Raw genomic sequence first — 25,490 nt, 5'->3', positions numbered from 1 at the left:
AAGACAATCCTCACTGCCAAACTTTTGAATGACAGAGGTACAGATCTCACCCTGTAAATACTGCAGTGCCCCATCTCGTGTGAGGGCAGTTCCAGCAAGGAAAGGTGCTCCGTAACTTACTGGGTAGGTACCTACCAGCCGTAGGTCTATCACGTCCTGCAGCATGAACCGAATCCTTGAAGACGTTTTCCTCTCTTTCACAATCTTCTCCATCTGATTAAAATACTGGTCCATGCGAGGCTACACAAGAGAAACATTATCAGTGTATTTTGGAAGAAAATGAGAACACTCCCTCTGTTGGGAGGCAGCGGGTTCTGGATTGCAGCACCTCTGTGCCAGGGGTGTGCTTGGGCACAAAACTCCGGCACTGTTGTGCAGCCTTACCTCCCCAACCTGTCCCAGTCGGGGGTCAAAAGGCAAAAGAGAGAGCAGATGCACAACATGAAGCTGTTTCACTGAACTGTAGTTCCAAATCACACATCATACCATCCATACCATCTTACGGCTCTTCTTCCAGAAGGTCTCAAAGCAAAGAAGCGAAATCTTCACTAAAACAAAGTGGTGTCACTGGAAAACCTTCACTAGGTCTAGATTTGGCCTGCCAGACTCCACAAAGCCTTCTGCCCCTCTACGGTAACTGCAGCTGTTTTAAAATGTTTAAGGGCAGTTTTATAAAATGTTTCTCCTTCCCCTCATTAAGAACCTACTAAGTCCATTTTCCTCATATCTACATAAACTAAAATTTGGTTCCAGCCTTGCTCTGGAAAGTTTCAGCCATATGAGCAAAGGTTTCCAAAGGCATGAATGATGGGAAAAATATTTGAAGTGGACTTTTCCCAGAAACTTTAATAATAACTCGCTGCCGCTTCAGCTTCAACAGCAACACATAACACAGCATCTCCTCCCTGAAATGAGGGATTCTCACTCAATCCTGATAGGAAGAACAACCACAAGGACAGGACACAGGGGCTGCACACCAAGGCCGCTGTTACGCCATTTCCATGCTAACAAAGGCTGAAACAGTGTCCAGGACTCATCCAGCATGACCTCAGCTACTGCTCAGAAGTCAGATCCTGTTTTCTTCCCAAAGCACGTGGAGAATTTTAAATCCCTCTTTTTGGCACTTTCAAACCTGCACCAACAGTGCACACACTGCTATTTCATGATGCAGGGTATTCAGTCTGGGGGATGAGCAGCAAACCACACAACTTCAGGCTGTGCCCCACACTGCAGCTTGGGAAACTGCTTCTCCAAGGAGTCCCTGCAAGGATCAGGACTGATTCGCTGCAATCCCTGCAATCCGGCACTGTAAGAGCACTCCTCCCTCTGCAGAGCAGCTGAAAGCAATTAGCTCTGTTCATTTCCAGGGCTGAGTCTGACTGATTTCTGGCAAAAGCTTTCAGTGCTTTTTCATCCCAAACTTTTGCAAAGGAGAAGCAGACTGCCTGCACCAACAGGAGCTCATAGAGTGCACGATGCTCCTTGTTACATCTACATTTGTTGGAAAGTCAGCAGGAGGACACTGGAGCAGTGCAGTTGCAAAACAGCTGCTTCATTTCAGCACAGCTGGAGATGATGACACAGAATGAACACACCCGCCAAGTTTCAGGTCTGGGGAGCTCACAAGGGTTTTCTTTAAATGTAACCCAAAACAATACATTTAATGGTAGATTTCCATAAACTCTCCGTGGAAATGAAACCAGTTTCATGTTTTAGAAACAACATAATGTTTTAGGAACCTACAGCACACACTGAGCACTTTAAGAATGTGAACTTGGATGAAATGCTTGGGAACAAGTTGCAACTGGAAATGAGCTTTGCAAACGGCACAGAATCTGTGAGCCAGGGGTAGGAGGCAGGAGCAAGGCCAGGCGGTGATGAAATGTGCACAGAGCAGTAGATGATTTCCTCGTGCCGTACGAAAAAAATCCAGAGGAAAAAAAGATCCTCAAACCAAAACACCCCACACCCATTTTTCCACCCCTGCCCAGACAGCCTCATCTCTTGCTCCTGGCCCTGCCCTTACCTTTGCTTTCTCAAAGTCCAGGTCCTTGCCAATGGTAGTCAGCAAGCGGCAAAGGCACTCGAGGGACTCCTCATCGTGGTTTTTTAGCAGCTTTACCACACAGTCATGCATGATCGCCTCCGTCAGCATTTTCAGTTTGAAAAGCTCGCCAATGAATTTTATATTCCCAATGGATCTCCGCCGGGCTTTGTCCTTGGCCTCTTCCAGCTCGTCATGGAGCCGTGTCTTCTCCTCTGGCTGTTAAACAGAAGAACAGCTCTAAAAAGCATGTTCGAAGAGCACAGGGCTCTTCAAAAGAGCCAGTTGTACAATCACAGTTGCTGTTGTTCCTTTTTACTCTTTTTCTCCTAAAAGCCAAAAAGCGGCTGTTCTAAACACTCATCAAGGCAAGTATTTTTTACATTGAGCCACAGCAACAGAATGAAACTACTCTGATATTTCCCCCAAATTGGCCGCAGCCTTCAAAAGAGATCCTTTGCTGAGGGCTCTCGAGCGTCTGTAGGGAACTATTCCACTTACAGTGGTAGCAGCTTCAAGTTCTTTCTGCTTCTTTTCAAAGACATCGTCGTCAGCCTTGTCCTTTTCAAATTCCTTCTGGCAGCGATTTAACAGCAACTTGCGGAAATTTACTGTGCTCCCGGGTTTGTCTGCCATGGGCACTTTCAGCTGCAGGAAGAGGAAGCAAAACATCAGCAGAAATACAGATAAAGTCCACACACAGACGAGATTTGCCATAAGCCACCCATTACATTTTATTATGTACTTCGTATTCGGCAGAGCAACTTTGCACGGCCGTGACCGTTAAGCACTACGCCATGATTTCCAGCAGTTTCAGGTTCCATGTGGAAAGTCACACTCAGAATTTGGCTGACTCCACCTCTGCCCAGAGACAGATTACATTTCCATTCACTAAATCCTTTAAAAAGTCTCACTGCTTAAAAACACTGCTATTGCACATCAAAGACCTTGGGGCCACGCTCCTTCATGGCATGCCATGGAAATCATTGCTTGGGGGAAGACGGGCTGGTTTGTCCCACAGTCAGCATCTGAAAGCTAGCCTGGCTCTGCACCTTGGGCTCCTCTTCCAAATGGGAGGGAGAAAACAGACTTTCTAAACACGATCCATAGCATCTTACAGCCAGGCACAGCAAAGTGCTCAGTGTCTTCCACTCCAAACAGTGTGTCACTCCAAGCAAAGCTTGCCATGGCCAATGAACATAGAGGAAGAAATCTGCAACGCAAATTCTTTAAGTTCAGAAATTAACACTCAATCCTGCCTTAGCCATGCTTATATTACTGCCCAGCAGTGCGTGGGGACAAGGTGCAGAGCGCTCTCCCGAAGGAATGATTCCCACTGGCCTTGGGCAGCTCTTACCGTCACGAGACACCTGCACATGTTTGCATACGCCACTGAGAAGCTCGGCTCATCAATAGCCTTCTCAAAGACCAGGTCGATGACTCCTTTCAGCCTCTCTTCAGTATCTACCGTCAGGTCTGTGACTTGCTTCATAAGCTGATTGAACATCTGGGGAGTCAGCTTGTTCAAGATACTTCGTACCTTGCGGAACAGCTCCTAAACAACAGACAAGCCTTGAGGAGCAGCACCAACCAAACAGGCACATGGTGGCTTTCAGGAACGAGCTAGGATGCATTTTTGAGGAGAACAGAGAAGAGGTGCTGCAGGAACTTTTAGAATGTTGAGGTACACACCAACACTCATCCGCGTGCGTTTCAGCTCCAGCCCTAAGCTAGCTATGGGCTGTCACAGCTCATGGCTGCAGTGCAGGGGTTCTGGGAACATCTAAGCACTTTCTTTTCAAGCACAACTGAGGCACAAAGCCCTGCTGTCACCCAACTGAAATATTCTTCTTCGTTATCAATTCAGCTACAAAACATAAATTAACAGGGAGCGGTTATCTTCTCCCTCATCCAGAAGCAATCAACTTTTTCCGTATTTAAGACACTAAGGAAAAAACGATCCTGATAGTAATTAGGTCAACAAAGCTCCTGTTAGCCCCGAGGACAGAATCCCAGTATCCTCCACGACTATCTCCACTTATCCTAGGAATTAGAAGCTTTACCGCCAGGCAAATACCTCACCTACAGTGGCTGCCCCATGGAGGGAAGGAGGGGGAGAGGGACACAGAGAAAGCTTCAGAGAAAGTGTGGCTGAGCTGGGCAGCACGAGCTGGGGGATTCCCACAGAGGAAGCTCAGTGTGGCTGATGCTCGGTACAGCAGTCTAAAAGGGGATGAAAAGCAAGTTCTGTGCTGGAAGTTTGAGGTTGTTTGCTTTAGAATAGAGTCAGAACCACTTGACAGCATTAGAAAAACAACCCTGGATGAGAGGTAGTAGGTTGTCTGGTGTTCACCATTTAAACTCTCCACGTACAGGTTTGCCATTTAAACTCTAAATCAAAAATAAACAGATGAAAAAAAAGAAGATAAAGGAAATTGCAGAGGAAAGCTGCAATTCAGAGTGGACTTCATTGCCCTTACACAACAGCCAAGGCAAACTATCCCCTTTCCCTGGTTACTACAGCCATGCTCGGAGTAGCGCTGGCTACGTTCTCACCTGGGTTTTGACATTTTCGGGGTCCTCAGTTTGGTTCTCCCGCTTCAGGCTCGGCTTCCAGGCATTCTCTGCCTTCTTCAGGTGGACATCCTCCTTCACACACACCGTGATAATCTTCCTGGGCTCCCTCCTCTGGCCCGGCTGAGATCTCCTCGGTCCAACATTCAACAACTAGGACAAAAACATTCCTTGTTATATCCCCTTTTAAACACGTGCCTCGAGAGCACTCCAAGGCGCACAGCAGCGTGCTGAAGGCAGCAGGTCAGTCGCCAGCACATCCTGGGATGCTCAGGGCTGCCTCTGCACCTCTGCAGTGCTGCAGCTGCTCGCAGGGACCACGTGTGCACCAAGCACACCTCTCAGCAGCCCTTCCCAAAACAGACGGGGCTGGCTGCTGCCTACGGGGTCTGAGGCTGCACCTCAGCTGTGCCCAGATGCTACATAAGCACTGTGGGACTGAGCCCGGCCCCGTGGAAAGCAGGAACCTTGTCAGTGAGGTATCACTGCAAACAGGTACTGAAGGATTAGGTACATCCTTACCAGTGCGTTTCAAACACGTCATCCCAAGCAATTAGGCAGAGATTAATCAGCAGCTCTGCCAAAACACTAAGTCTTACTGGAGCTTGTTTCAGACAAGAGAACCATTTTGGGACAGGAATTACATAAAACGCAACAAACAGAGCATTGGTGCTGCTCCTGCACTGCGGAAGCACGAATCCTAGCAGCTATGGATTGAGCTCTGCAGCTTCACAGGAGAAAGAGACGCACGCTGCCCGTCCCCACACCGGTGTGAGAGCCGCCAGCACTGGGGAGCTTCCCACCAGCGGTGCCCACAAACTCCCCACCCATCGCTGGCACCTGGTAAGGACTAAACACATCACACGTGGTACAGAGGTTATTTTTTCTCTGCGGTGCTCGCGTTTCCAAACTCATTTATTAGAAACCTCTTAACTCGATGTAAAATTAGCGCAGTAAAATTCCATTATCAAAACCCGTTCTTTACAACAGAAGTAATTAATCTCTTCAGTGGCCAGCAGGAAGCTCCATGCAAACCATTAAAGCACATCTTTGTTCAGCAAAGCGACAGAGCCAGCGCCGCAGAGGCCCAACCATCTCCGTTATTCTAACAGCTGCACTGAATGCACCCGGGAAGTGACCTCAGATGTTGCCTCACACACCGTATAATGGCCCCGAACTCACTTTTGCACAACTGAAAATAAGAAACCCACCCTCTGTTAACTTCTATCTGTGATTTGACCCGCGCAGCTTGGCGAGGTAGATGTGAGCAAATGGGATGCTGTGGGAAGGCGACGGCCTCGTGCTGTCGCTCTGCAGGCGTGGATGGAAGAGGGCTGCACGTGCCCAGGTCTCACTGCACCACACAGACATGGGGCTCTGTGCAAAGCTTCCTGGGTGCACACCATCACTGGAACGAAGCCATACGAGAAACCAAGCTCCCAAGAACACAGCAGTACGACGACGCAGCACGGCTCCCATTGGAGTCAGACAGAAAGCAGCCTCGGGTCGTTCCTGAGCCCCTTCCATGCCAGCCCACCCTCAGCAGACGCTGAGCTCTGTGTGCCTGCACCACTTGGTGCCGTCTGCAGCCATGGGTGCTGCCCAAACAAACACCACGCCACGAATGGGCGGCCATGGGACGAGGAAGCTCTCTTCCCATTGAAAAAAACAGACAAGAAAAGCAACAGATGAGCAGCCGCCGCCAGCCGGACGCACCAGACCTCACTGCACACCTCTGTGGCCACAGAAGGCTCTGGCTGGCTACACGCCCCGGGAGCACAAAGGCTTGGGCCAATCTCTGCCCCAAAAGAGAGACAAGTGGTGGCTGTCCCATGTCTCTCCCACTGAAGTGCCCCTGGCCTGAGGGACCACCGAGCCACAGGGTGCAGCCCCTGAGCACACGGCTGCCCTGCAGGCACTGACTGCAGCTTTCCAAACTGATGGTGGACCCTGCAGAACGTCAGCGTGGGGCAGGGGGAGATGCAGGCTGTCCTCACAGCTCTCTCCAATCTGCCTGCCTCTGACACCAGGCCTCTACAGGCATTAATAAAACAAAGGCTTTAAGGTTTATTTTTTTTTAATAAGTGCAAATAAATTTGGTTCAAACTAGCTGAGTGTTGGATTAAGTTTTAAAAGTGAACAGAGGCCTCCTTTGAATGTGAGATGAAATATACAAATCACAAACTTTGAACAGGAAGAGCTGTCTATTTTTTGTTCCAAATTTACAAAGCAGCAAGTGGAAGAGGCACCGAGCTCACGCCCGGCCTCCTGTCACATACCAGTTCCCATAGATAACAACAGAGCCGTAACACCTGTGATTGCAGCACTACAGCTTGTGCTGCACTCACAGTTTCCGCCAAAGGCACGGAGAAGCACTTAACAGATACTGCTAATTAACCTATGCGACCTGTCCTCCAGATCAATGGGGGCAAAAAGGAGAGCAGACAGAGGCACGGACACAAGTCCTGCTGAGTAGCCAAAGCCTCACACCTCCTACTCTCCATCTGCGGCCATGGTGCAATCACAGCATCCAGGAAACTATGGAGCTGCTGCTCCCTTGGGGACAGGTGGGAGCCGGGAACAGACACTCTCCCGGGGAGCACAGAGCCCCGCAACGCAGCTTCCCAGCAGCAGCACCCTGGGGAGCCCAGACCACCAGTGGGGATGAGCACAGCTGATGGACCGAGCGCTCCTCCCCCACGGCACCCAGCTCTACCTCCACCTTCTTCCCTACAGCCAAAAAGTGTTTTGTTCCTGTGTGACGGCGCTCCTGATCCCATCTGAACTGATGTTTGTTATGGTCTGAAAACAGTCACACAAAACATTTAAAGGAAAAGAAGGGGGAAAGACAAAGCCAGGGAAGCAAAATAAAAGACTTCCACGTGCCGTAGCTTGTTAGCACGGAGCTGCTCAATGTTATTTTGAGGGCAAGGAGCGGGCGGTGGGCTGGGATGGCGTTATGAGCATGGCCTCTGCAGAGGCTGGATGGCTGAGCGGGCAGACAGCGTGCACGCGGGCTTTGCCATGCGCCACGAGGCAACGGCTGCCTCTGCTTGGGCCACAAAGCGCTCATCCTTCACACCAACACCGCAGGACAGCCGCTCGTTAAGCAACGTCCCCTTCCGGCCCTCCTGGGGAAGATGCAAAGAGAGGCGCTGCCCTTCGAGGCGCAGATGTAGGATGTATGTTATGTGCGGGATGCTCCAAATGAAGGGGGCAAGCAGCACTTACCTTTTCTCCCCCTTTCCATAGGTCTGCAAAGTGCAGACCCCTCGCGGATCCCGCTCAGGCCAACGTCCCAGCATGCCCTCAGCTGGTGCTGTCCCACCCACCACTGAAGACTGCCTAGAGGGGTACAATGCAAGTCTTGTTTCTTTTTTTTTTTTTTTTTTTCTTTTTGTTTTTTTAAAACAATGTTGCACCTTTTTGTAAAGCTTTCTGCCGGTGGTTCATTATCAACAGCGGGCGATACGGAAAAAAAACCAAACTCTACAAAAAGGTGCAAAGATGGGGAAAGAAAGGGGGATGTGGCTTACCCCTATTGGCAGGTTCCTCAATGGTGGGTGAGGCGAGACCAAGAGAGGGCATGCTGGGGAACCGCACCGAGCCAGGGACGGCAATCCAGGGCCACTCTGCACTTTGCAGGCCTGTGAAAAGAGAAAGAGCAACAGCAGTGTCACCGAGGTGCCACACGAAGTTCGGACAGCGCCGGGCACAACCTACAGCCCACTGCAGCATCACTGAGCACGGCAAGCGATGGCGACCTCAAAGAGCAGCACCGCCTCGGGACCGCGCCGCGCTCTGAGACAAACCACGACATCGAAGCTACTTGAAGACAAGGACGTGTGCCCAGCACCGAGGAACCAGCCAAAGACTGCTCCCAAACCAGAAACATTACAGCAACTCAAAGTCTGCAGCACGACCACCGGGCTCTGCTCCGAAATCTGGAAATCTGCACACTCAGAAGTCAAAGTTATTTAGTGAAGGTCTTTGGAACCAGCGGTTCTGAATGGTAAGAGATGGATACACTACTAGATGCAACCAGGTGGATTACCTGAATGTATTTAGAGAGAGAGATGGAAGATGAGTGATGGCACATGAGGCAGCTCTGACCCGGCTGCAACTCCTAGAATAACACAGCACAGCACAGACAGAAAGGAGGAATTCAGAAGCACGGTGAAGGGTTTGGGCAAAGCCAGGCAAAGGGCAAAGAAGAGAATGTGAAAGGGAAGCAGAGGAAAAGGCAGAAAAACGAGGAACGAAGCGACCAAAGTATGCCAACATGTTGTATGTGATACGGGCGCCTGCACACATGGGCTGACAAATCCACAGCATGGAAATACATTTCCACACTCTCAAGAAGGAAAAGAGGAAGGAGGAGATCAAGTCCATGTTAAATGCAACAAATACCAGTTAAAAACATCCACAGTGTTTTGCCTATTTTCCTAAACTCTGACAGCCAAGAAAATATCTCCCTTGCATTCAAGCCAGACAAAACCAGAACCACCGGAATACTGGAAAATGCCCAAACACGTGAGGATGGACTCCATGAGCACCAAGACCAGTTGTTAAATTAGCAAGTTGGGGAAAACTCACACTTCCAGATACGTTTCTTCCACCGGAAGGCTGCCTCCCAAAATCAGCAAAGGCTGGTGTGAAGTCTGGGCCTCGAGGCAGTATCCGAGGGTCCAGAGTTCTCAGTGGCAATTTGGGCTGGTTGACCTGTGTTGCAGAGCAGAGCAGACAAACACGGCCTCGTCAGTGGTTGCTGCAGCTATCGCAGCTCTACAGTCTCTGCTAAACCATAATATTCATACTTAACATCCAAATGATGCTTTTAACAAACCAGGCAAGTTTTATGCACTCCCATGACACTAAAAGTGCACTTAATGCCTTCCACAAGTGGCAACTGTGAAATACGTGACGCTCAGAAACATTTCAAAGCCGAACATCATTTAAGGAAGATAAAACTATGCCAGCACAGGCCCGTCCTGTGCACAGCGAATGCAGTAGTCCTGTTTTGGGATTGCAGAGCTGCCACCTTCCCTCAAACAAATCCCTGCGGTGATAACACAAGACACAGCAGCCGAGCACAGGCAGCCCAAGAGCAGACAGAGCAGTGAGCAGCCAGCATGGAAAACTAGTGGGAGGATGGAATCATTTTGGGAGCAATGCTGTGTGTCACAATTTGTTTGGGCATGAAATTCAGAGTAGAAACATTTCTACACGTGAGAATCACCTTCACCCTAAACTGTGCTTGAATCTTAAGAACGAGTCTGTGGTGCTTACACCAAACTACGCAGCTCTAACAGAGATGGGAACAGGCTCTTGATGGCAGCCCTCCCAGATAAGGAGTACTTCAATAAGCACAGATGTGCAGGAGGGAAAAGCACATCTGTAGTAAGGCTGCTTACAATCACAAAGCTTTCTGAGAGCCGAGGTATTAATCATCGTTTATTAGACCTGCTCATAAGTACCAACACAACTGTTTCAGATGAAAACAGCTTGCCCACAAGCAGGGCTATGCTTTCCTAGCAGTAGAAATGAACTCTTAAAAGACAACGGCTCTCCTTTTGCTCTTGCTTTGCTAATATCCTTGGATCTTAATGGCTGTAAGACAGCATTTTCAATTTTAAAACTATCCAGTGTAACTTAATCCAGGATACAAACCATTAAGAATACCAGTGCTTCAGATTTTAAATCGCTCAACAATCTTGTCATGTGATACGAGCCAAGTATTCCCCCTTCCTGACAGAAGTCTTTGCCAAAAAGGTGAACGAGAAAGAATGCATCAGAGATCTGAATTCATTAAGAAAAACCATGAAACCAAAGGGATTGCACGCACCTGTTTGATGGGTTCTCCTCTCACCTTGTCGAGAACCACGTCGCTGATGGGAGGCAGCCCTTCTGGCTTCTGGATGCAGGCAGGCATGAACTGGAAGTCCAGCAGGAACTCCCGATCGTACTGCTTCTTCCCATCCGGGTCCAGAGGCTTCCACTGCTCTATAATGAGAGAAGCTGCTGAGATTCACAGGGAGCAAAACCTCCACTCTTGAAGATGCGTTTCTATTTAATCCAAAGGGGAGAGTCAGCTAAAGCTGCGTAGGAAGTTGGACTTGAATTTTAATTTTGAAGCCCGCCAGGCAGCGAGGAGAGGAACACATGTCACATTAAAGGAACATAAACAACTGGGAGCACACAGCCAGCCCAGCACCATACAGAACTAATAACCAACCCACCTGGAGCCCACGTCATCTCACTTTACCCTTCACATCTGCAGGAGATGCCACCTTTGTGCTTCACGGATGCCAGGCAGTGCTGCTGTGCTTTGACCTGTCCATTCAGACCTGCTGTTAAAGCTTTATCTTATTTCTTTATTTCAGTCCTTGATCAGTGGTTTTGGTTCTCAGCACCCTGATCCCTGCAGGAGCCTCTCCTCAAGCAGACCTCCTCTCAAGGTCTTTCCTTAATTTGTTTCACACACTTAATTTCCAGGCTCAGAAGCAAATGACTTCATTTATTTTGAGGAAGCTCCACTTGAATAAGAAATAACTTAAAAATTGGTAGCAACTGCAAAGAGAGATGGTCTCAAGGTCTCTCTTAATAAGGTGAACTTCCAGAGGGTCAGGCCTACGATGGTCTTAATGAATAACACCCCCAGGCAGACCGTACCCAGCACTGACCAGCACCAAGAGCACAGTGTCACACTCACAGAATGGCTCTGGGTTAGGAGGGACCTCAGAGGGATCCATCCCTGCCCCTCCTGTGGGCTGGCTGCCCCACCAGCTCAGGCAGCCCAGGGCCCATCCACAGCCTTGGCCACCTCCAGGAATGGGGCACTCACCACTGCCCTCTGAGCCCACACTATGCATTTTAATCAGAACAACTGCACAGCCACAGCTCAGCAGCAGAGCCTGGGCTGATGATCAAGCAGTGCTTCTTTCCTTCTCCATACAATTCCTGTTTGGTCGGCTAACTAGATCTACATACACACTCACTCCCGTGTAGCACCCAGTCGGGACTTTCACAGCACTTACGTAAAAACGTCTGCTTATCTGAGCCCATTGGTTTGTGAATCCCAGCAGAAGGCAAGCAAGCCTGCAGCAGCCCAGAGCGTGCTTACCTGGCTTGTACTGCAGTGCAGGCCCTTCAGCAGAGCCCTCTGTGCAGCCCGAGGTCGCGTCGGTCCCCTCTCCCTCCGACATGCTCTCAGCACCATTACGGACAGGTTCTGCCTCCTGCTCTCCGTTCTCTTCCACAGGTTTCACTTTTTTAAGTTCGGAGGAGTCTCTCTCCAGCTGAAACCCATGGCTCATGTTATCCTGTTCAGATTCAAGTACTTTGTCACTCGAGAGCTCCTCTTCTACTTTAGGCTGAAGCAGACACAAACACAGAAGTGATGTCAGAACCCTCGCAGAGCCCAACACCTGCACATGGCTCCCCGTTCACCCACGCAGCCTAAGAGCCACGTGTGTGCTGCTTCTGCTGACCCTAACCCTGCACGTGCTGCGCAGGTCCATACCAACACATGTGCTGACCACACCATTTACTGACACTCTTCCTGTAAATTTTAGAGCTCTCTGAGGATACAGCCTTATTCTGAATTCACACATGGACACCGCAGCCATTAAACAAAAGGCAGAAGGGCTCTGAGGTGTTCCAGGAGAGGCTCTTGATTCTCTCTCCTCCCAACCTACAGGCACCGCATCCTTTCATGCTTTTTGCAGGTTTGCAGGATAAAATGGTTTGATGTTCTATTTTAGCACTGATGAAAATATCAAAGGGTGCAAAGATGGGACTCCTCCAGCACTGACAGGAGAACATGCAGAGATAACCTGCAGGGGCAGCTCAGCCAGTGCCACTCTTCATATGCACACCGGCACAGTGTATATTCTGAATGGTTACAGTTCCCTCACCCTCTCTGCAAGTTCTATTGTCAGTTTTACCCAGGACATCTAAGAAAGAGGCTCTCCTTGCACCATCCCTACCAGACTGGCAGCAAAGGTGACAGTCCCAATTTGTCTAACTGCGGGTAAGGTGGTTTTGCATAGATGTCAGCTTTTTTCCTTCCCAGCTCCTCCATCAGATAGTCATTCTCTGGTCATGACATCACAATGACATCACAGTGCAGCAAAAGAATGTCCCAAATGCCACCAGAGTGGCCCTGGGACCCCCAAATGGTGCACTTTTAAAGTGTTCAAAGCCATTTCCCCTTGGGACAGCATTAAAGACTCCATATTCTCGAATACCAGGAGTGTTCAATAAGGCAAGAATGAAGGCGGCCCAGGGACAGCCAAAAGCCACTGTTCTAAGAGATGCGGGGGAATATCACAGGTTGGGAAACGTTCCCAAAAAGTCTGCCTTGGATCCTTGCGAGATGGAGAAAGCAGCGTGTCTGAAACACCCTCTGAAGACAGCAACATCATCAGTCAATGCAGAAAAAGGAGAGCTGCGTTCCCTCACCTCTGCCTCTGCCTCTGTCACCTCCTCAGTGCCCTGGGTCCGCTCTTTTGGTTTCTTCCACGTCTTTGGTGCAGTTACAGCAGTTGAGGCTGCAAGACAAGCGTGCATCCATTAGAACACGAGCGACGCGCTTCCCTCCTGCGCAGGTGCTGACCACACGGGGCAGTGGAGCAGCCGCAGCCTCGCAGAGGTTTTGTTTCAATGCAGTACTAGCAAAATCATCCGAGTCACATTAAAACAAGACAACTGTTCCACAACTGCTTGTTGGAGATCCAAATGGCCCTTCTGACAGCTAGGAGTTTATTACCAGCACTGTGAGGATTGTACAGAGCAAAAGAGAACCCCAGAAACCAGAGAGCTTTGGGAGGTGATGTCCTGGTGAGGCATTTCTCAGCTGGTGCATCATAACAGGCCACCACCACCCAATCCACAACCCTCACAGGCCGACCATGGCAGCTCCACCAGCAGAGCACCCCCAATTCCAGCAGCCCAATTCACATGAGCTGGGTTTATATTTTTATTTTAAAGCACGTTAACAGCTGCTCTGCTCATTAATTTCCCCGGACAACTGGTTCAAAGAAAATACCATATAATATTTCTAGGATCTGCAGTGATTTACTCTAATCACCTTTTTCCCTGGAAGGGTAAAAGAAACCATGCAGTATATTAACATACAAAACCATTAATTCAACATGCTTGTAATTTGTTGCCAGTGTTACCAACTTAAATTCTGACACAAGCACGCATGCATATTTAACAGTGTAAACAGAACTGATTTTGTGATTGAAGTTTACAGCAGATGGATTTGCTGCTCAAGCCTTTGGTTTCCAGCAGATGCTGTGGAAAAGCATCTTCCTTTCTTCACCACTTCCACCTGACCAACAACATTCTGCTGACAGGATGGGCAGTGTACAAACCCCAACCTGAGAGAGTTTCACCCTCCCTGAATCACCAACCTCAGTTTCATTGACGCTTTACACGACTTGAGAAATTCTCCCTTCTCAGCTGTGAAAGCCCACATCTTGGCTAACAGATGCCAACCCCAGGATGTGCGTGCAATGCTGGCTACCTCTTTTACGAACAATTACCCAGGGATCTGTAGCTGCAAACAAAGCTTAGCATCCTGCAATCAAAGCAAAGGCCACGAGGCAGAATCAGACTTCCCGGGGATAGATACAAATGGGAACACCTGACAGAAGAGCCCCAAAGAGCCCTTCCCACGGCTCTGCTGCACACTCCATGCTGCCAAGCACTTACCTGGGACAGGACTCTTGCTAGAGCTCAAGCTCAGAGCCTCCATGCTCTCCTCCGGTTGCCCATCTGCCTCTGTCTCTTCCTTCTTCTCAGTATCCGCCAGCTCTTCACTAGGAGCAGTCCTTGTGCCTTCCTCTCTCTCCACATCTCCCTGAGCAGGGGGGGCACTGGGAGGCAGAGGCGGCGGCGGGGAAGGGGCCGTACTGGTCAGAGCAGCAGCAGGAGGAGGAGGAGGAGGGCTGGGAGCTGGGGCGGGCGGCGGGGATGGGGCTGCGCGGGGGACTCCGGGGGGGGGCACGGAGCCCAGGTCCCCGGGAGCCGCCCCCGGTTCCTGCGGGTCAGCAGTGAGCGGCACGGCGTCCCCTGCGGCCACGTCGGCCCCACTCTCTGCGGCAGCGCCGCTCTCGCTCACTCCGTTCAATTCGCTAATGGTGTTCGCGCTAACAGTCACCGGAACATCGCCGGGGGCCGCAGCGCCGCCCGCCTCCCGGCACAATTCGCCGCGGGGCTCCTCTGCGGGCTCCGCGACCGACGTGTCCGGGCCGGGGAGAGGCATCGCCTCCTCCTTGGGGGAAGCGACTTCACATCTCTCCTCGGGGTCGGCGGTGGGCGAGGGTTTAGCGGGAGCGGCGGTGGCAGCGGCTGTGAGCGGGGCGGGGGGCGGCGACGGGGCCGCAGCGGGGGCCGGCGGGGTGTGCGGAGGGGTGGGCTCAGCCAGCGCCATGGCCGGGTCCTGCTTCTCTGCTGCGGGCTCTGCCCGGAGCACGGGAGAAGACGGCTTTAATACTGGGTCTGGTTTTGGCTTCTCTTCTGGGAAAGGAAAACAAAAGGCAATGTTACAAACTGGACACCGTTCCCCACTGTAGCTGCACTCCTGGCCCCAGCTCCCCTGCTCCGGGAGCTCCACAGAAGACGCATCTGAGTTGGATTCTGCCGCAGAGGAATACAAGGCTGTAGCTCTGCTCCTGACAGGCAAACGGGTACCGAGAGTCGCCAGCGGCCTGCGAGCTCCCCGCCAGCATCACCGCATCGTCTCACAGCCGTGGGATGGCTGAGATTGGAAGGGGCCTTAAAGCCCACCCAGCCCCACGCCTACCATGGGCTGGCAGCCCCCACCAGCTCAGGCTGCCCAGGGCCCAGCCACAGCCTGGGGCACTCCAGGGATGGGGCACCCACAGCTCTGGACAGCAGTGCCAGGGGATGCTGCCCCACGGCTGGTGACGCGCTGTGCTTTATGGCTGCCATGCATCACATCATCATCACCGCTATGACACATTCAGCTTCTTCTGGACTTGTTAGTTCTAAGCTCCAGCACCCCCCAGCACAACTGACCGAAGGACATAATCCCACTTTTGTTCTAAATTTCAGCCAAGAGGAGATATCTTTTCCAAAGAAAGCAGAAACAAAAGTGGGTGAAGCACAGCTGCCACCAAACAGCACCACTGCCGCCACGTGTTTGTGGTCCAAAGGCTCAGGAGGGTTGGATTTGGATTCTGAAGGCTCTCTAGAACAACCCAGAACTGGTTTAGAGAAGAAAATGCGTCACCTCTGATTCTGGAACGTGGCTGCTGAGAACTCGTGGAGCATTCCTGACATTTACAGCTCTCTATAAACACTGCCTGGGTATTCTCTCCCCAGAGATAAATGTGATTGCTCAAAAAAACCAAAACAACAAAAAAAAAACAACATTTGAAGAGCCCAGAAAAAACATTCTGGGAGATAAAAACACAGCAGAAGTCATACAGCTGCATCTGGAAAGCGGTGGTCCAAACACACAGCCTTCAACCTGCACCTCATGCAGGGAGGACTGTGCGTGCAGAATTCAATGAGAGAAGGAACCAGAGGGGGATTTCAAAGCCACGAGCAAACCTGGCCGAGGAGAAGCACATCTTTCCTTGGAGACCAAATCTCCAAGTCCTGGTGAGGATTCCCATCTGTGCGCGACCACAGAGACAAGGACCAACACGTGGCTGGGAAGGCCAAACAACAGATGGGAGCCACTCATGCACGCTGACTCAGCCCGCTTACCTTCCCTCGGTGTGCCCAAGGGAGGCAGTGGGGTGCTGGGTGAGATCCAGCTGGACATGGGAACCCAGCCCAGCTCCACGCTGTTTATCCAAAAATAATCGCTGGGCTCGCTGCCATTTTTCCACCCTTTGTCCCAGCACGGATATTTGTGAGGCAGAGCTGCTGCTCACCAGAGTGCACTGCAGTGCTCTGCACACACCAGGGGCACCGACAGCACTGAGCACTGCTTGCCCACACGGTGCTGCAGCACACAGCTCTGCCTGCCTGCATCCCTGCACGACCTGCACAGCCTGACAGCCAGGGACTGCTGCAACAGCTGTGAACCCAGAGCACGGACTGCTCATCTTGTAGAGAAATCCAAGGATTCCAAAGGCTGCCAACAGCAGTGCTGCTATACACAGCGCCAGCCCCGCACCACACACATCGCTCACTGAAGCTTTTAATGGCCCTAAAGTGTCACTGCAGGACCTGGTGCACAGCACCTCCCCTCCTCTGACATCTCCTCTCCACACAGACAGCTGAAGACCCCCCTTCAAACACGCATTCTGAGGCGTAAGAATGAAACGTGATCACTTTGGGAAACCTTTTCCATCTGTGCCCTGGTTTCTTTTTGGTGAGCCATTTCTGAGACTCATGGCCCAATCACAGTTTTTCTAATTACTCTCTCCCACGCCCACAGGCCAGAGCTCTCCGGGCATCCCTAGGATGCTCTGCTATGGCCGATGAATGGCAGCAGCGATGCCAAGCCTCTCTGCTAAGAGCCCTTTCCTGACATACATTTGTTTCTGAAGGGTGGCACGTGGGTGAGAGGAGCTTCACACTTCTCACTGCTCCGGAATAATGTTCAGGACATATAAGCTTTAACATCATTTTTTGTTAAGCAGTTTCACATCGGCAAATTTCAATTAATTCCCTTAGCAACACATTGTTCCATGTTCCACTGGAGGAAGAGACGGCCCCTCCCCTTCTACTGCTGCTGAATGCCACCCCGCTTCTCTCCCTGCCAAAAATATTCCAACTGGAACAAGAAAGGAGAAAAATGGCTAAAAATAACAGCAGAGGAAATATCCGATGACCAACCTTGCTTCGGGGCGATGGCCGCGGGGCCGGCGGTGCTGGCGGTGAGGTGGCTGCTCTCCACTGGCCCATAGAGCACAGGGCCGGGCTCTGGGACCTGGCTGGGCAGCTGCTGAGGGTGGAAGGACAAAACAGGGCAGCAATGAACGTGAGAACAGAAAAATTGGCAATGTGAATGCAAGCAGGGAAGGGGGAGATGAGAAGAGCACGGGGGAGAAAGGAAAACCAAGAGGCAGGGAGAAAAGAAGAGAATGCCAGCACAGAGGGAGCTTGGTGCCTACTATACGCAGAAACACACTGCAGGAGCAGCAGGTCACACAGCTGAGAAGGATGCTCAGGATGCTCCTCCTGCAGAACCCAACCTGGCAGAGCAGAGTGCTCAGGACATGGCTGTCCAGCTCCTTTCAGACACACTGCCAGAAATCCACGCTGAATGCATTTCCCTAAAAAGAAGCTCTGCCCATCTCCTCCCTTTCCTGGGACTCCCCTTTCCAACTTCTTCAGCTACTGCCTCTGAGCAGGGCAGAACACTCTTGCTTAACAGAAATTACAGATACTGTTGGGACCACAACTTTGAATCTCCTGGCTTGAGCGAGCTTGAATTTTCAGTTGTGTTGCACAAATGAAATTTCACTGGTGAGCTCTATTTCAGAGCTCTTCTGTCATTAACAAAAGTGGCTCCAAGTAGCTAATCAAAACGAAGCCTGGCTACGAAACTATGAAGTATTTGCATACCTTGCTTAGAGCAGATGATTGGACACCACCGCTGCATACAAATGACAGCTGATAAGAAATCGAGGCTTATTAACCTCCTCTTGAGAAGCATTTATTTTGTCCTGTTTGACTTAATTATAGTACCTTCAAATTGACTTCTGAATGCAGAAGCAACCCGGTGAGTGCCTGCATTAGCTGCACCACCCATAAGCACTCTGAAACGGCTGTCTGCAGCTTGTCCACACTTCCACTTTCAGACTTTGGGGTCCATGTCAAGGTGGATATGTGCTCATGGCAGCTCTGCCTATCTGCACTGCTCTCCTGGTCCAGAAAGGACCCAGCAGCCCCAGGTTTCCAATCAGCTTAATTGTTGTCCACGGAACACAGACCTCTCAGGTGATACAGGGGCTCCAAAGGGTCCAGAGCAGAATTTTTCAAGGGATTTATGAACTATGGAAAATGACACTTTGGGATATTTGTGCCTTTTCTTAGGTCAGAAAAATGCCTTTTCTGTTGATTTGGTTTTGTTGTTTGTTTCTTTCCGTTTAGAGGCTGAACGCACCAAAACCAGATTCGGAAATTCCATGGTAAATGGCCTGAGTTACTGTCACTGTAGCACCCGAAAGGAAGACTAAAGCAGGAGGGCTTTAGTACAGACAGTAATGTGATCTGAGATGTACCACCAGCCCCAGGCATGACCCATAGGGCGCATGAGCCAGTAGTGGAAACACCACATCCTCCCCAAAGCCTTCACCAGCTTCGACCACCGCTGCTGACACACACGAGGGGAAGGAGGGACTGCCAGCAGCATAGCAGCTCTACATGTTACAAGCTGAGGGCTGCTGAAAATGACCAAACCTGGGGAAAAAAAAAGCTTAAGGACATGGACAACTTAGGGAAAGAGCATCCAGGTGTTGCTGGTGTGGATGGAAGATAAAAAAGCTGCTCTAACAAAGGGCAAAGCCCACAGTCATGCTGTTACCTGAGGAGGGGTCGGGGTGGAGGTGGGTCTGACGATGGGCGGCGTTGGGTTCCTGCTGCCCCCGCCAGACATTATTTCTTCTGTTATATCTTTGCCCCCCTGGTTCGGATCCCGGATCCGGATCTACGGTTTGGAACAAAGAAAGTGTTTGAGTGAGTCTTCCTTCACATGCTGTCCCTGGAGCTCAGGGGCAGGACATGCTGCCGTCCCACACAGCATGAGATGCTCCAGGCTGAGCTGATGCTCTGCAGGAGCACTGCAACCTGAAATGCATGGTATTTCATCCCCTCATCTTAAAACCAGATTCAATCAAAATGCTCATCAAATACACGCACCTCTTCCCTTGGATCTAAAGCAAGTGTGGCACAACTTTAAGACGAAATATGCGCCCTGCTTTGCATCTATGGTCTCTAGGTTTGGAAAATAAGCTTAGCGAAAGTTGGACAATCTAGCAGTTTAGCTACAGAAATAACCTTGCCAAACAAAAAGAAAGAAATAAAAAGCCTCATATTACCCCAATAGGTGATGCAGTGGCCTTGGCAGCCCAGCTGCTGGGACAGGAGAAAGCCTTTCTGTTTTCCTCTTCCACACTGAGATGGAGCATGCAATCCAAAACCAAACACCTGAGAACACACTGACTAGCACTCAACCAGCACCTGAACCGCTGTCACTGCGGGTGGGAATTCATCGGGCCACATGGAATGAAGTATCAGTGCATATATTCTTCAGTGTATAGCTTGTGGGTTCCCACGAGCTGCAGAAGTGTGTTCCCTCCCATCTGGCTGTGACGTTACAGAACAGCACAGAAAGGTTCCCCATCAAACTGAAATGAAGTCAGCACTGCACGGTGCCAATGCAGTGTGGGTGTGAGATGGAAGAGTCAGCCCCTCTGAAGATAAAGCTCAGAGTTCAGCTCAAGCCCTCACCCATTTCCTTCAGCCTTAGCAGCAGGGCAGTGCCCAGAGACAACGTACTGTCAGAGAGGCTCCCTTACCGTTTTTTTCTCTCTTTTTGCTGGTGGAGGCTGCTGCTGCTGCGTAGGCACTATGATGGGCGCTGACTGATACACCGGCTGACTCGGGTAGAAAGGTGTTCCTGGGGAAGGACAGCACAGAAATGAGTGAGAGATTCAACTTGTTTGTTAACGAAACAAAACCAAACACAAGAGGTGAAGCTGTTTGTCCACCTGCTCCTCCTGCCCTTCTTTTGACAAACACAACTTCCAGCTGCAAACCAGTCTGTTTTGCTCTTCCCCACTTCCACTAAATGGGAGCTGCTGCTCCAGCAAGACAGGAGATAAGGTCACTTCTTCACATGAGAGCTTAGCATGTGCCTCAGTGGCTACTGAGACCCCTAGGGCAGGAAAAGCAATGTGCTCCCCTTGGGCTCCACTGCTGGGTGACACAAAGAAGCATGGGCACAGACAGCACTCCAAAATTAAACCGCATTGCTGACTGCGTGCCTGACATCCAACACCACTGCATTTTCTTTATGCAGTGAGACCGGCTCACAGAGAATAGGTTCCAGAAGTGCTTCCAGAAGTGCTCGACAAACAGGAGTGTCACAGCAGAGCTGTCTCCTGCCCACATACCAGACAGCAGGCAAGCGTGCAATGCAGGGTTGTTGTCTGTTTTTCCATGGATGCTAGATGGCCACTTGCTTTCACTCCCCCCTAAATTAATTATTCTTCAGCTGAACTAACCTTTAAATGGGAATGAAAATCTGCACTGTCTGACGTCTCTGTGACCACTGTAACCATAACAGGAGGTTACTGCTATCTCAAACAAGTGGAGAAATACACGAAAGCCAGCGAACCCGGCCCTGCACAATCTGATCTGCATCTTCAAAGGATGCATTCCTCAAGCTGTAAGCTGGAAAGCAAGGGCTGAGAGCAGGCCCCACTGCTGCAGCTCCAAAGGAAGGGTTTGTTGGAACATCCTGGGGTTTCCCAGGGTTCTTAGAAGTGGGCAAGGCAAGGCAAATAACGGTAATAACAGTGCTTTACTTAGTGCAGTGCTTACATTGACTGCAGAAATAGGTGTCTTGCAGTATTCAAACAGAGCAGGTTTGTCTGTGCTGACAGATCCTGCAGAAACTCTTGAGGGGACTGTGCTGCGAGTGTGGCATGTATTGCATACGGCAGCATGCTAGAAATGACAAAGGGTTTCCAAGGCCCTTCCAAGGGCTTTGGAAGAAGCCTTCTGCCAAGAAGACTTCTGCCAAAGGAAGAGGTGCCATGGGAGAGACGGACGCTCATCCATCTGCACGCGGGGAGCCAGGAGAGAGATGGCTGTGTGCTGCTGGGGGATGGAGGAGGAAGCCCCTCTGCTTTGTGGTGTGGCTCTGAGCCTCAGGGCCTGAGAAACAGTGTCACACACACTCAGCACCACGTGCAAACAGCTACAGTACAGGGCACAGGGTGACCACACGGCCCGCAGCACCAGACAGGAGGTAAGGCACGAGGCCTGCCCTTCTCCCTTTGTAAACACCAAACGAGGAACACAGGAACCAAAGATGCTAAACTCTCTTACTGTGCACACATGGAGGGCATGGTTCAGAGGAAACAAGGGCTGAGGGATGGACTGACAACACCTTAATCAATAATGACGATCTAGCAGGGAATAATAGCCAGCCACTATTCTTGTTCACGTGTGATGGTGGGTAGTTCTATGAGCTGCAGCCTTTCCTTGAGCATTCACACAAACAAATCTCCGTTACTGTGATTTTTTCAGGAGTGAATAATAAGGGCCACGACGCAACCAAATCGAGCAGCTATTTAAAGTTCAAATAAATGCTAATCCAGTTTGGTATTATAAATCTTCAGCTTGACAAGTGCAAAAAACACATCCAGGAAATCTCCAAGCAGAACTCACCGTAGGCGTTGGGGAATTCTCCAGGACCCGGTCCTGGATAGAAGGGGCCTGGCCCCGGCGGCTGCACAGGGTACTGCTGGGGGGGCCCGACGTAGGGCGGGCCGCTGTGCCGATACTAGGAGGAAAAACATAACCACCTGTTTACAAAGAGACAGGGGATGGTGTGCTGCTGCATGAAGGAAATGTAACAGAACCCTCAACAATCAATAAAGATGAGGCTGTCAAACTTCTTTACAAAGACAAGTCACTCCCCTGCTTTCGGTAATACTGCGTTTCTTACAAAGCCCGAGGTTTTAGAGCTGTTAAGTCAATTTAAAGACATCTACAGCATTGTCCAAGGAGCTTGATTTCACAGTTTCTGAAAGGACCTCGAAAACTAAGGGGATAATTTACTACTAATGCCTCTGTGCTCAGATGAGCAGATATTTCATAAAAGAGAAGGTTGGGGTCTAAATATGCAAGGAGAGGTACATCTCTCTCCCTCTGCTGATGCTGCAGCAGTCACGGAGAAAATCCAGACAGAGCAAAGGTTGCTTGGCTTCTAGAGTGCCTGGGAAAGGTATCTGTACCTGTGGTATACAGTACTGGGGTGCCTGAGGCATGGGATACGGCATCGGCAGGTGATTAACCATCATGATGTGTTGGTTGGTCTGATACACTGCGGTCGGTGTTTGTGCACCAGGACGGATGGAAGGGCTGCTGTTCTGGATGGTGGCTCGTGGAGGCTGGATTTGAGGCCTCTGAAAAAACTGGGGCAGGGAATGGGGAGAGGGAGGAGAGAGGAGAGAACAAAGAGTCGGTCAGTCCTTCTGGGGAAGGATGGGCAGCACCATTACAAAGGCAGACAATATTGCCATTCAGTACTACTTCCAAAGGGTTGCCACACATTCAGAAAACAGCAGGACAATTTCTATTTGTAAACAACAAGCTCATGCTAGCACCTTCGATTTTTGCCAGGTGTGAAACTACATCTAGCTAGATGAGTTTGCGCCTACTGAATTATACACCCCAACTTTCACAGCAACTGCCAGAAACACAATTTCTGTCAAACATGCTTTTATAAGGTGGGCTGACTGCCAAAAGCCACCTTCATCAGGAAATCAAAGATCAAGGCAGCTGTTTCAGTCTAACTCCAGAACAGGTGAAGGCCCAGCTTTACGAAGGCCGGAGATGCCCCATGCAAACCGAGCCACAGGACTTGTCTTGTGCTTCGTTTCCAGAAGGGTGGCAACCTCTTCCAGGTGGCACCAAACTCCTCTATCATGTTTGCATGAAGTGATGCCCCAAACGAGTGGAACAGGTCCAGGAAACCAAGGAACCCACTGGAATGCGCTCAGGTCTCGACTCGGAAGCACTGGGAAAGGCACCAGCATCCCGGGATGGAGCATTCACAGCAGCCCTCGCTCCAGCTGCGAGCCCTGGCAACCCTCAGACCCAGCTGGTAAGGTATGCAGACAGTCAGGCATTCACTAACAGAATAATGATGCGAGTGATAAAGAGACATTTATGCCATGCAGAACCAGGAGTTAAAATTACCTGTATAGGTCTGAATCCTCCCTTCAATAACGAAGCAAGAAAGCAGCAGGAAACAGAAAGAAAGCCAATGGAACAGCTTACAGATCAATAGGAAGGAATAGGATTTAACATGCACCCTAACTGCACACAGCTCCATTCATCTTTCTGCCCTGTTGTGACTGAGCTCCTACACAAACAGCAAGAAGGACACTGAACTGGTGCAGGACTGTCCTACCAGAGCCCCACATCAGGGGCAGAAACTCCTCTTGAAAGGTTTCATATGGAAGTACAGAAATTAATAATAATAAAGAAAAAAAAACAACCAATAATTAACTGTAGGAATTGTGATGCTACACAAAGACTCTGTATTTACTCTGTTCCTAAGTCAAACATTTTTCCTTTCTGGTCTCTTTCAGTAATACAAAGTAGATAAAGCAGTAACACATGCTCAAATCATGGGTTTGGTCTCCACTTCTGCATCCAGACTGGAAGGATAAGAAATGCCACGTATTTAATTGCTAAGCAAAAAAATAACAATAATAAAATTAGGTCATCGTACATCACACGAAAGACAGCTGACTGATGAAGTGTATCAATGCAAACAGCCTGTGAGTAACTGCATCATGAGCGGTGAGAACCAAAAAAAGAGAGGGTAACTGCTAAGGGATGAAAGCATGAGCTGGGCTGGTTTGCCTCGGCATTCGGAGAGAACAGGGTAGGGCAGAAGGAAGCTGTGATGCCTCTATGTGACATGATGATGAAATTAAAATGGTCGTTCTGGTGCTCCTGAGCGCTCGATGATACCTACAGTGCTCCCACACCAAACCACGTCTCCAGAAAAGCCAATCCCTGCTGCAGAAATCCAGACACAATTAAGGTGAGCACAACGCCTTACGTCCAACCCTGTGAGCCTGGGTGCAGAACCATCACTGCTCCGTGTGACCAGACAGAAGGCAGCTGCATGGGGACATCTGGAAGTGAGGGTGCAGGAAGAGAACGGGAAGAGCAGTGCTGCTCTGCTCCTCCACTAACAGCTGTGCGGCTGTCTAGATGCAGGGGAACCACTGCCTGGATATATGTTAAATTTACAGTGAGATTAACTGAATTCTGCAATTCCTCAATCCCTGAAGACATCAAAAAGTCCAAAAAGAATTCTAAAACATTTTCTTTCATTGCCACTTCTCTTCATTATTCTCAGAGCTACTGATAAATGTGCAGAACCATCAGGGGGGATGCCTTGGAAGGGCCTGTACTCAAGGTTCAGGAATGAAGGAAATCATGTCCTTTCTTCCTCCACTGCCAACTGCTGAGTTATGACCATTACTATGCTATTAGCGGGTTGCAGAACTCTGGGAGAGCCAAAGTGCAGTAGGGAATGAAGGAGAAAGGGAAGGGAAGAATGAGAAAAGACAAGAAAAGAGGAGAGGAAGAAAAGAAAAGAAAAGAAGAAAAGAGAAAAGGCAATAGCCACCACGGTTCTGCATCTATCCAGAGTGAAGGTGGTGGAGACGGACGCTCCCCAGCAGCAGGGCAGAAGCTGGGAATCCTGCAGCGGTGCACGTGGGTGCCACCCCACACTCCTGCAGACACGTGTCAGGGGCCTGCTGGTAACACAGCACTGAAATGGCAGAGGAAAACCTGACAGCAATGGAAAGTGCTGGCTTACGGACTGCTTTTCCTTTCTGCCTCTGGCAGAGCATGAAACATGAGGGGTAGGGGAGACATGCTGGAAAAACTGCTCCTCGAGGAACACAAGCCAGCTCTCCTTCCTGCCTTGGCAGATGGAATGAAAGCATGCTCTGTACACCACGTTGGGTGGCGGCAGGCAGGACAGCCCTTCCACCAAGCACTCAGTAACACCAGGGGAGTGCCAAGATGCTCTATGGCAGAAGGAGAACCTCCAGCAAGGAAACTTGGGGTTAAGCAAGCAGACCAACCAAACCAACAACCTCTCCACAACACTGCC

At 50.2% G+C, this 25,490-nt stretch overlaps 1 protein-coding gene across 14 annotated transcripts in view; it reads right to left on the bottom strand.

The window, feature by feature from the left end:
* The window catches only part of EIF4G3 (eukaryotic translation initiation factor 4 gamma 3), a 91,558-nt gene that overhangs the window by 19,359 nt on the left and 46,709 nt on the right, over nucleotides 1-25,490 (bottom strand). For 6 of the 14 annotated variants that reach the window (XM_085242098.1, XM_085242102.1, XM_085242103.1 and 3 more), the window contains 16 exons: nucleotides 22,579-22,758; nucleotides 22,010-22,124; nucleotides 20,131-20,231; nucleotides 19,137-19,259; nucleotides 17,444-17,552; nucleotides 14,339-15,145; nucleotides 13,082-13,170; nucleotides 11,742-11,991; nucleotides 10,464-10,636; nucleotides 9,215-9,340; nucleotides 8,155-8,265; nucleotides 4,601-4,771; nucleotides 3,402-3,599; nucleotides 2,546-2,692; nucleotides 2,027-2,263; nucleotides 136-240 (listed from right to left, as the gene is read on the bottom strand). In XM_085242098.1, coding sequence (XP_085098224.1) covers nucleotides 136-240; nucleotides 2,027-2,263; nucleotides 2,546-2,692; nucleotides 3,402-3,599; nucleotides 4,601-4,771; nucleotides 8,155-8,265; nucleotides 9,215-9,340; nucleotides 10,464-10,636; nucleotides 11,742-11,991; nucleotides 13,082-13,170; nucleotides 14,339-15,145; nucleotides 17,444-17,552; nucleotides 19,137-19,259; nucleotides 20,131-20,231; nucleotides 22,010-22,124; nucleotides 22,579-22,758 — 3,042 coding nt within the window. The remainder of the gene's footprint in view (nucleotides 1-135; nucleotides 241-2,026; nucleotides 2,264-2,545; nucleotides 2,693-3,401; nucleotides 3,600-4,600; nucleotides 4,772-8,154; nucleotides 8,266-9,214; nucleotides 9,341-10,463; nucleotides 10,637-11,741; nucleotides 11,992-13,081; nucleotides 13,171-14,338; nucleotides 15,146-17,443; nucleotides 17,553-19,136; nucleotides 19,260-20,130; nucleotides 20,232-22,009; nucleotides 22,125-22,578; nucleotides 22,759-25,490) is intronic. The other 8 variants (XM_085242106.1, XM_085242111.1, XM_085242110.1 and 5 more) reach the window with 4 other exon arrangements.

This window comes from Meleagris gallopavo, chromosome 23 (assembly GCF_905368555.1).
Source record: "Meleagris gallopavo chromosome 23, MGAL_WU_HG_1.1, whole genome shotgun sequence".
Classification (NCBI taxonomy): Eukaryota; Metazoa; Chordata; class Aves; order Galliformes; family Phasianidae; genus Meleagris; species Meleagris gallopavo.
Note: the sequence above shows the minus strand (reverse complement) of the source record. Positions and strands in the feature narration are given on the sequence as shown.